This window comes from Haliaeetus albicilla, chromosome 16 (genome assembly GCF_947461875.1).
Source record: "Haliaeetus albicilla chromosome 16, bHalAlb1.1, whole genome shotgun sequence".
NCBI classification, from domain to species: Eukaryota; Metazoa; Chordata; class Aves; order Accipitriformes; family Accipitridae; genus Haliaeetus; species Haliaeetus albicilla.
Window position 1 is genome coordinate 6,908,429 of NC_091498.1, and position 11,271 is coordinate 6,919,699.

General features: G+C 49.5%; 1 protein-coding gene across 1 annotated transcript; it reads right to left on the reverse strand.

Moving 5' to 3' along the window:
* Positions 1-310: 310 nt before the first annotated feature.
* On the reverse strand, positions 311-11,111 carry SNRNP40 (small nuclear ribonucleoprotein U5 subunit 40). The gene is given in 11 exon segments (XM_069803382.1): positions 311-758; positions 2,514-2,617; positions 5,947-6,008; positions 6,433-6,515; positions 7,273-7,393; positions 8,398-8,520; positions 9,015-9,180; positions 9,799-9,892; positions 10,445-10,574; positions 10,795-11,067; positions 11,070-11,111. Coding segments are annotated over 11 exon segments (1,248 nt in total). The 3' UTR covers positions 311-708.
* Positions 11,112-11,271: the final 160 nt, after the last annotated feature.

Below are 11,271 nucleotides of genomic sequence, written 5' to 3' on the forward strand. Positions count from 1 at the left end.
GAAGTTCTTAACGGTGAGGGTGGTGAGGCACTGGAACAAGTTGCCCAGAGAGGCTGTGGATGCCCCATCCCTGCAAGTGTTCAAGGCCAGGTTGGATGGGGCTTTGAGCAACCTGGTCTAGTGGAAGGTGTCCCTGCCCATGGCAGGGGTGGTGGAACTAGATGATCTTTAAGGTCCCTTCCAAACCAAACCGTTCTATGATTATATGAACTTAATGTCTATGGTTTCCCTGGGTTATATACAAGTGAGGGCCTTGATTTAGTTTCGTACAACAAAAAAGTAAAACAGAACAATAAATCCCACCACACAGTTCTTGTAAAAAGGTATCTATTTCAGTTTTGACCGTATAAAAAAAACAACAGAAACCTGACAGGGAATATACAAGCCACATATGGACTTTAAACAAATTTTACCAATTTCAAGTGATCTGGGTAAGGTTTAATAGTTGGTGGTACAGCCAAAACCAAATTCCTTTCAATTCCAAATTTTTCTTCCTCCCCAAAGAAAGTGGGGGGTGGAAAAAAGCTGTACAGCGAGACCACACAGACATTACAGCCTGCGAGAGGGCAACTTGTCACATCAAGCTTCTTCAACATTTTCCCACTGCCACAAGTGTGAAAGGGCCTGGCACCGGTGAGAAGCAAGTCAATCCAACTTTTGTAAACCAAGGATCGTGCGGGCACAAATCCCACCATCTCTTTGTCAGCTTCACTGGATCTCCCCCATATACAGTCTTTTGTCGCTGGATGCGGAGAGTACTGAGGGAGAGAGAGGGGGGGAAGGGAGGAATATGAAAATTAAACACAACAGTTTGAGACCTCCACTAACGACACATCATTTGAATCAAACTACTCATTTTGCTTGCTGTAAGTGATCTAGAAAGCCAAATTTCATTTGCTCCCTAAAACACTTCATGGAATTACTACTCCGATACCTAATCACACGCTGTGTGTTGTGGCTGCCATTCCACTGTCCCAAGGCAGGCATAACAGCGTACTGCCTGTAATGTCTAAGCATTAAAATGGTAAAGAGAGGCGTATAAACACACTGTTAACGCTCTCAAGCATCCTGAAGCACTGTTTTCATTGCAAGGAGCATTCAGATTGCAAACCGGGCACTGCCATCGGGACTGCATGCCGCTAGAGGGCACAGGCTGGCCAGGAAAGCCTCACCGGGATGTTATTATTTTATCAGAACAGGCAAAATGGGGCTGGCATCCAACACGCCACTGAACCACCTTAACTCAGAAAAGGCTCTTCAGGGGATTCAAGACACAAGCATCAAAAGAATGACCCAGAAGCGCTGCTCTTGACACTGACAATGGTTTCATTCAAGTCCAGGAGTGATTTGGGGGATTTCTACAAGAACTCACAGACTGGTGTCTGTCATCTTGCCTCATTTTGGCTCCCTGTGCACCCTCCCGTGCAGATGAGCATCATGGAGTGGGTGCAGCAATTTACTAGATTAACGTTCCCAGATGTTAACAGAAATCAATTGCAAAACTTGCTTGCAACGCCTGGATGGGTTTTTAATTTTTATTTTAAGCTGAGTGATTGATTCACAAAGAGGAGCTCAGCAGAATACAATTGCAAACAATTCGCTCCAAACGGGAGCGGAGCGCGCTCCGCTCTTCCAGCAGTCTCCAATCTGAAGACAGGGCAATGAATAACCAAGGAACAAACTCATAACTCACTGCCCTGCTGCAGAGACTGTCATCCTCGGCACAACCGAGCTCTTGGCCTCACTTTGGGGTTGACTCGTGTCAATTTTTTGCTGGAGCAATGCGGTGACCTGGCTGGTGGTGCAAGTGTTTCCATAGAAACAAACAGCACCCTGCGGTCCTGCCTGGGCCGCATGCTGCGCCAAGAAACTGAGAGGAAATCTGGTCTCACCTAATGCACAGTGGTTAAAATGGTTCTGAAAAAGCCACCACGAGCATTGTCTCACACAGCACTGATACGTGGTGCCACATGCTGGACACCTCTAGAATGGGGACAAAACGCACTGCACAAAGAGCCTCCTTTGCTTCCTACAGCTTTTGGGTAAGTTAAGAGACCCCGGGCTGGAGACGTGCTCCCAGGTGATCACTGTCCTCATGTGATCACCAAATGTATGGTTATATCCCTGGTGTCCAAACCCAGGTACCCCAAAACCTTTTTACACGGCCCTTGGAAGGGAGTCTGGACAAGCCCTAGGCAGCGGTAGCCAAGCCACAGCTCATGGCCACTCACAGGTGACCAATAGCCCAGACCACCAGCCACCCTGCTGCTGTATGGGTGCCCCCACCCAGGTCTCCCCCTGGGCAGGACACAGAAGCAGAGCCCCTGCGCTCAGGCCAGGACCCCGGGCACACCCAGCCCAAGTCCTATCTATGGGAGAGGAGCAAGCAGGAGTCTGCTACCCCTAAATTTGTCTGATACTCGGTGCTCTGGGCCACAGGCAATTTGGGGGCCATTTTCCAGAGGATCAGCAGAAACTACTTCCCTTGACAACTTGCAGTGGGGAGGACTTACTAATGGGTTCCTCCGGATGGAAAGCTAGTTCGTTCACCGACCCGGCATGGCCTGGCAGCTTGTACAAAATCCTCCTGGATGTGGTGTCCCACACATAGACAAACCTACAAGAGAGTCATTATGAGTGCAGGCATTTGAGAAGGGAAAGCAGGTGCCCCCCACACCAACAGCTTATTCCTGCAGCAGTTTCACCATCTGGGCTGAAATAGATGCAGCTCTTAGTGTGGATAAACAAGGAGCTTCTCAGGAGCAAAACGCTACACTGCCAAATCCAGAAGAGCAGAGGTCTGAGCAGGTAGGAGCTAACATGGCAATTTGGTGTCAAAAGCCTCGTTGCCGTCACAGCACAGCACAGCAGCCCCATTTCACCCCTCGTGGCATAGAGATGGATTTGGAAGCATGAGGCCATAGAGACCCTCAATACAGCAGCCAACACAGTGGGCTAAGGGAGAAAATTAGCATTGGGAGTGGGGAAGAGGGTTCTTGCCCTCACAAATACCTGCCTGCATGCCCAGCGGTCACCGTCGGTTTGCACTGACTGGCAAGCAGTAAGGAGCCTAGGCGCTCTCCCAGCCCCTGCTGCAGTGTAATCCCTCACAGCCAACAGCTTTATATATGGATTTCTTTCTGCTGTGCCATTAAAGTCATGATCCACTTCCCAGCATTTATTAGAGGGCCAATCAGATTGCACCGAGCCCTTTGATTAACCTCCTGCAGGCCACATCGTTGGCACCTGCCACTGGCCAGGTCCTGCCTGAGCACTGCACCTTGGCTGAAAGGCAGCGCAGAAGCCAACAGGGTCCTTCAGACAGGAGGTCAGAAAAACTGCTGGCATGGGGCACAGATCAGCTTCCAGATTACTCCTATAAATAGTCTCAGAGTGGGGGAAAATGGTGCCTTGCTGTAAATCACGCTGTACCCCAAGATCACTGCTTGTCCCTCATGGGTGTTGACTGCTGCCTGCACAGTGCAGTGGCTGCACAAAAGCTCTACTGGGAAGCAGAGCGATGCTTTGACCCTGCTTATGGTGAGCATCTGTAGGAGTGAGTGGCATTTTTTAATACATCAAAACAAGAAGAGCCCTGAGCAACATTCTACAACCCAGGCAAGGTGATGCTGCACCCCACCTGCACAGGAACGGTGCATCCCTCCCTTCCAATCACAACAGCCTCGCCACATGAAACGGCATTTGTTACAAGGTTCCCAGCTCTACAAAAAATATTGGTGGCTGGGGAAAGCTGCCAGTTCTGGATTACATTCATTCTCCCTTCTCATTTTGCTCTTTAGGGAGGTGACTGGCAGCTGCTAAAACAGAATCTGCCAGGGCAAAAAAGGGAAGCGGCAGGGCAGTAATTGGCTGGGTTTGGCATGAAGGGCAGCTCTGCTGCCCGCATGCCCCAGAGGCATCACTACGACTTTTTACAGGGCACTGCAGAGGGTGAGGGCACGGGGGACAGCCTGTAAAACACGTGTAAAATCAATCTACAGCATTAGACTCCTCCAAAGGAAGGTCACTGCAAATGCCACTGTGCATCCCCATGTCTCACCGGCATGAACTCAAACATACTGGGTGTCATCAGTCCCACAGACAGCCCAGGCTCTGAATACCAAGGCTGGACCACTTCAGGCTTATGCAATGCTATCAGCAACGGGTTCCTCAGTTTCACCTGTTCCTTTCCATTTGTCAGGGCTTTGCAGACCAGATGAAGAGCGAGATTTGCTTGTACATTTAGCTTGTCTTTTAGTTAAAATAGAACTGAACTTCTTTCCCCCCCCCCAAAAAAAAGCACTGAATAATTTATAACACTTGCTGGCTAGATAGAGAGGACAGTGGATACCAACACAGGGCAGACCTGCTTTGTTAAGAGCACTCATTTTCAGGCTGGTGCTATTCTTTGACTTATTTGCTTGAAACACATAAAAAGGAAAAATTCAAGACTACAACTTAAGTCATGTTACTTAAAGCAGCATTTCTTCAAGCATGACTTTTTTATCTAGCAGGCAAGAACTGTATCGATTGCTTTCTCAAAGCGTTCTGCTGTTGCGTTTTTAATCTGGTATGGCAAAGCAGGCAAGCACTTTAAGTAGTTGATTTTACTATAACCCTTCTGAAGGGCTCAACAGCAAAAAGAAAAATTCAGGTAACTGTCCCTCCAACGTACACACACACACTCTCCATATAATGCAGAGGAAGAGTAATCACTGTGGAACTATTTTGTACTCAGACAAATGAAACATTTGTTTAATCTCACTTTGCTTTCCCAGCAGACACTCCTCAAAAAAAGTATCTAAAGCTCAGAGAAAGCAGAAAGATTTGAGCAGCCTTGTCTAACCTGCCCCTGGACCTGGCTGTGTGCTTTTGCCCACGAATGCCACAACGAAGTTGCTGTCAGACCACAGAGCTACATCAGCATCTGCAGAACTAACCTAATGGCCTAAGACTTGCAGCCATACTTTGCCACTGAATGGATCAGCCACAGCCTCAGCAGGCTGATACACAGGCATTCCTCCACCAAGTGCACTGCCGTTACTGCCCAGCAGGACTGGAAAGGAGAGTCATGTCTCAGCCACTTGCTGTGACAGCTGGCCCCACTATATCTGGACATCGAGAACTAAAGTTCTCCCTATCCTCTATCAGAAATTCATTAATTTGCTGATTACTACTGCTCCATGCCCTGGACTCTGGCCTGCAGGAATTCCTGTCGCGATGTCATTGAGAGTGTCTGGATTTGCTCCAGCGGAGGTTGGTATCCTTCACGGTGACCTTCAGTGTCTGGCATGGACCCTCTGCTGGCTTCCTCCCTCTACCTGTTTTAGTCCTCAGTTGCCTTAGTTTATAAAATATCTAATTTAAAAGTCCAATATGTGCTAATTTAGTCAGATCTTTATTTTTCCTTACGCATTAATTAAAGTAAGGAGGAAGAATGATCCTTGGAACACCACTGGTGCTTCCTGCAAGCTGTCCTGCAGCAATTTAACTGGTATTTGTGGTCCTTGTCAGTATAACCCCCACACTATACACACTCCCCCAGACCCCCCGTGTCTCGAAGACGCTCGCAAGCATCTACCAGTCCAACCACAAGGGACCTACTTCACGGACAACCATGCTCCTGTCATCCGGCGGTCCTAATGTTGGATCCTGTGGCTGAACATAAGCAGCAATGCAGGTCTCTAGTCAGCTTTTGACAATAATAAGAAGATTTTACAACTATACACTGCTCCTCCACTGACACAAAGGCAATATAAAGGCATCGCTATTGTAATGAGGGCAGACAATGCTCACAGAAGATCACAGAGGTTTGTTCGGGTCTTCACACCTCTATGCACAATTCTGAGTCTTCAGATTCATTTTAGACATGATCCAACTCATTTCAGGAGTGCCTGCAAAACTGTTTGGAATTTATGGGAACAGATGAATGCAGTGGTAACTCACCTGTCGGCTGATCCCCCTGCGATTTTACTCCCATCCGGGGACCAAGAGCACCTCAGAAGATTCTAAAATAAAAGAACATGCACAGATCTATTTCCAAAGAAAGATTTAGTTTTCCCCTTCTACTTGAATTAAAATCACCACAAGACTTTAAATATCACAAGCACCACTTTAATGATCTCCCTTCAGAAGATGAGATGGTAATTACAGATTTTATTTTATTGCTGGAAACATCCAGTGCCTTGTTATTTTACACAAAGTAGATAGTAAATGTAGAAAATACTTAATTTACAGCTAATTACAGCTGAACCGAGCAAAGAAATCTTGTTACTGCGGCTTTAATTGGAATCCCACTTTGTGCATTAATCTTTCTTTGAGTTCTTATTAAAGCCTTTCTGGTTTAAACTTGAATTTAAAAACCAATTTACAGAAAAGTTAATAGCAGCAGCATTTTACAAATAATCATGTTTTGGTCTCCAGTACACTCACCTTTTCAAAATTATGTACGTTCCCCTGGAAAATCTTTACACATCTCTCTTTAGGGGCAAATGGTCGTACATCCCAGATGCGAACTGCAACAGAGAGCTCACAGTAATTAGCTGAAGATGGCAGAGGCATGGGGGCAAGGTCAGCTTCTGCAAATGCTCCTTTTCCTAAGACACACTGCTAACGAGCAAAGACCTGGTCATGCTCCTTATTCTCTTCATGCCTATGTTTCCCCAGAAGCAAAAGGAAACCAGCAGCTTCCCCCTGCAGAAAGCTTTGATATGAAAGGTCAAATGCAGAAATTTATAATTACACCAAGACCACTGCCAACAGGAGGGGAAAAATCCAAAACAACTATTACACAAACGAGCCACCATCTCCTTACATGAGCATTTGCTTTACTCTAACACACTCCATGATCATGCTTCTAATCAGATCAGCTTCGCTGAGCACCCCCACACAGTGAGACAAGCAGTTTGGAAACTGTGCTGTCATTCCCTGCTGCGGGGAAACAGCCAAACCGCCCCGACAAGAGCCAGACTGAGACTGCGTTCAACTGTCTGCGTAAATAACGTGTGCCATAGCTTGTGTCCTCACTGCCCTTCGGGAGACGTGACAAACCCTTCTGATGCAGCTGCTCCCTCCCTGCAAAAGACACGACTGTCACCAGCGTAACAAGAATTCAAGCTTTATCTCTGGAGCCAAACTCCCTTCAGCCTATCCCCACGTCTGGCTCGTTTTTCTACGTCATACAATTTGAGCTGTTCCTTCCCAAACACCATGCAAAGCTAGCATAAGAGAGCAGCGCCTGACAGCTGTGCTCGCACATCAGGTAGGACATACCTGTGTTGTCCATTGCATTGGAGAGCAGGTAGGAGCCTTCTGAACTCAGGCTGAGGCCTGTCACCGAGTCTGCGTGTCCTCTCATCGTGTAAGTGAGCTTGTTCTGGCGAAGGTCCCACACCTTTCAGACACAACATTGCCATTTAACAAAAAGACAGGCAAGACTGTTGGAACTGCTGTTTCCAAAGCGTTTCACACAGGTACTGATCAGTCAGCTGATTACATCAGCTTTTGATTCCAGTTGGTGGGGTCTGAATGGCTAAAATATGAGGCTAAAATTTAATGTGTGTTGTTGGAAAAATAGAATTTTCCCATTAGAAGTCTTCTTACCGAACTTGTCCAACAACCAAGGAGTTAAATGCCAGCAGCCCCATGCATGCAGGAATCCCCCTCTATCTGGCTATAGCTCCCCCAGCTCCCAAATTCCACTGACTGATGGCACAGAGCAGCAGTTGTCCGATCTCCAAAATTTCACACTGTTCTTTCCCGAAGAGGGGCAGTCATTCAAGGGGTGTGTCGGAACAGATGTCATGTCAGTGCTACACTTAGCCATGGCTCTCTGACAAGCACATGCTCCCCATGCTTAGGTCAGGCTGGAGCCCAAGGCTAAGAGGACAGTAAGACAGACTGAACCGTACAGCTATCAGGAGAATCTCAGTTACCAGCTCAATGAAACATTGAGCTCGCCCTTAAATAAGAACTTTCCACACTAGCAGGTGACAAAGCAAGTTGCAAACTGGAGCAGAGGGCAGAGAGTGTGGATGTGTCACCACATTTTCTTTAGTTTACCTCATATATGGCTCTACAGCCTCCAAGACGGGCACAAGCTGCCAGAAGAGCCAGCATACCATATCAGCTCCAGCAGGTGACAGCAGTGCTGGGACGCCTGGCCAGGAATGCCAGGGCTGCCCAGGCTGTCACATGCCAAACAGCGCTGGAGCAACTCACTCAAGAGTTTATTGGCCCTCTATCAACAGCGAGGTCAGACACAGCAGGTCTGCGTGGTTCTTGTGACTGTAAAATTAACCAACAGGCCTCCACTTTTGTCCTTGACGAATGCAAGATGTAACGGGATGGAAAAGGTGTGCACGGTCGGAAAGGCACACGAGGACACAGGCGTCCTACCTTAATATCGTTGTCGATGCCTCCGGATATGATCTGATCACTGGTGTCATTGAAAGTTACAGCCAAGACCTGGTACGTGTTCTGAAATGTCTGAACAGCAGCTTTTTTCCTGATATCCCACAGCTGAAAAAACACAGCAGTTGTAAAAGTTGCATAGAGATATTTAATGATAAAATTACAGGAATTTGCACAGATACTTGGCAGAGACTCAGCACGCTCTCCTGAAATCCCCTCTTTTAGATCTCAGCAGATCTCTATAAAAAAACACAGTAAGAGTGTGGAGTGGAGCACAGGAGTTCAAGGGAGGGAAGAAGGTGCTAGCGTGTAAGATTTCATTAACGGCTCACCTTTCTCATATTTTGTTAATGCAGTGCAGTGGAAAAAGTACAACTGAGCAAAACGAATCTTCTTCACCCCCCCCTGCAAAGACTTAATGAAAAAAAAGAGCAAATTTTATTTCAAATTTTTTATTTCTGAAATCAAAGTTATTAGATAATGAAATTATAAGAGTAATGAAAGGCTGAATTTAGCCCACTTAAGTGGGAAGACCCCAAATATTCTTTCAAAAATCCTTTCTTACTTTCATTCCAGACTATCCCCTTACACAATATACTGACCTTCACTGTCCCATCATCGCTGCCTGTACAGACAAGCTGGGGTCCTCGCCTTGCTGGGTAACAGGAGTTAACGAACGAGGTATGGCCCTTCAGTCTCTTCACTCTCTCTCCAGTCTCACTATCCCACACAGCCACAGTTTTGTCTGTGGATGCTGAGAAGAGCATGCTGCGGAGAAGAATTGCTGTGAGGTTCTCAATTTTGGAAACATTTCTCCCCTCCCACCTTTTTTACTCTCAAGTTCTGTGATCAAAGCTGGAAATATTCAGTGGGAATACACCATGGTGAAGAAACTCCCCCATATGCCAAGACAAAGGTGGTGTTTCAGGAGAGGCTGACTGACAGTGGAGCAGCTACACTGGAAGAACTCCAACTAAACCCCATTTCTAGATACATATAGATTGGTCTTGCACCTTCTCAAACACTATTTGGGATGAACACAGGAGAGAAAGCTCAGTGGCAACAGGTCAGATGCAATAGTGGAGGAGCCTTTTAAATTAGCAAATATCCCACTTGTTTTCTTTCCCTCCCCAGTGCCTCCCAGATGGCCGACCCTAACTTCACTCTGTTCCTCAAGACTGGAATCAAGGGCACTGGTGGGTCATGGGTGACTCCAGGTCCTTTTTCTTAATCTCAAACAGGCACCACTCCTTATCTGGGAAAGCCACACTACAAGCATTTGCCATACATGGACTGAGCAGGAGCAATGAGACGCTAGCCCGCAGAAAGCACCTTCCTTCTGAAAGAGCTGGGCCTGAGGCCAAAAGCCGTCCACACACCACTTACCTGCCATCTGTGTTATAGTGCAGCTCCATAACTGCCCCACTGTGTCCCTTCAGTGTGGCGTAGTTATCACAGTCCCCATAGACGTTCCACAGCACTGGGGGAAAGGAAGGGAGAAGTAAGTACAGGAAACACCTCTGTGCTGTGGATGGAGCAATTCTCTGGGAATTCAGCAAAATGAACCATGTATTGTCACTGCTATCGTCTCCAATCTTGGCTGACGTGTGCCCATAAAAAAACATCATGTGAGCCCCAGAAAGACAGACAGCTGATTTGAGCTGATTTATGGGTTTAGATGAAGTTGAATTTATAAAGGAAAATAATAACCTTCACCTCAGCAACCCAAAGCATTAAAAACTGCATTTCTGTGATGGCTGCAGTCAAACGCAGGCTGACGGTAACCTGCGCGAGGGTCCTGGGAACACCGGGCTGTGACCATCAAGGCATGTTACCAGCCCCATCTGAGGACCAGCAGGACAGTGACCAGCCAGAGGAGCGACAAGAAGTTTCTTGCTCCCCTCGTGCTGAAGCACTTCACTCCTAGGACTCAGCAAGCTTGATGGCTGAGATAAAACCCCACAACGGCCTGAAATCATACGAGCCCCAGCCCCGCGCAGCGCTGGCTGAGACAGGGGGGCCTGGTACTCACGGATGAGCCTGTCGAAGCCAGCGGAGGCGAGGGTGTTGCCATTGGGGTGGAACTTGCAGCAGTACACCTCTCCTTCGTGCCCCGAGAGCAGCATGATGGGGGCCTGCAGGGAGGAGCAGCGCGGCGGGCCCTGCCAGAGGTAACGGGGGAAGGGGCGGGTGAGGGGATGCCATGGAGGGGAACAAGGGGCACCGCCGGGGCACGGCCAGGACCCCCCCAGCCCCGCCATCTCCTCACGGGCCTCCTCCCCTCCTCGCTTCACCCCCCTCCGGCCTTCTCCTCCCGCCATCCCCCCACAGGCCTCCTGCCCCCCACTAATCTCCCCACGGGCCTTCCCCTGCCCGCCGTACCGCCTGCAGCAGGGCCCCGGGGGGGGGCTGCCCTCCTCCTGCTCCTGCTCCTGCTCCTCCGCCGCCGCCACCCCCCCCACCGCCGCCACCGCTGCCCGGCGCCCCCGGCAGCTCATGGCGGGGCCGCTTGGCCGCCACGGGCACGAGCGGGAGGTCGGGGCCGGGGCCGGGACCGGGGGCGGCGCCGGGGCCGGGGGCGGGAGCGGGGCCGGGGCCGGGGCCGGGGCCACCGCCCGGGACCTTCCGCTTGTGCTGCTCGATCATCGCCGCCGGCCGCGCGCGCCCGCCCGCTCCGCCCCGCCCTCCCGCTCCCCCATTGGTCGGCCGCGCCGCTTCCTGCCTCGCCGACTGGCGGAGCGCGGCCGGACGGCCCGCCCACCCCTCCAGCTTACTTCCGGCGCGCGGGTGACGGAAGAGAGGCGCCGGGTGGTGGCGGCCGCTCCCCGCGCGGATTGGCTGATGGAGCCGGAGGGAGGG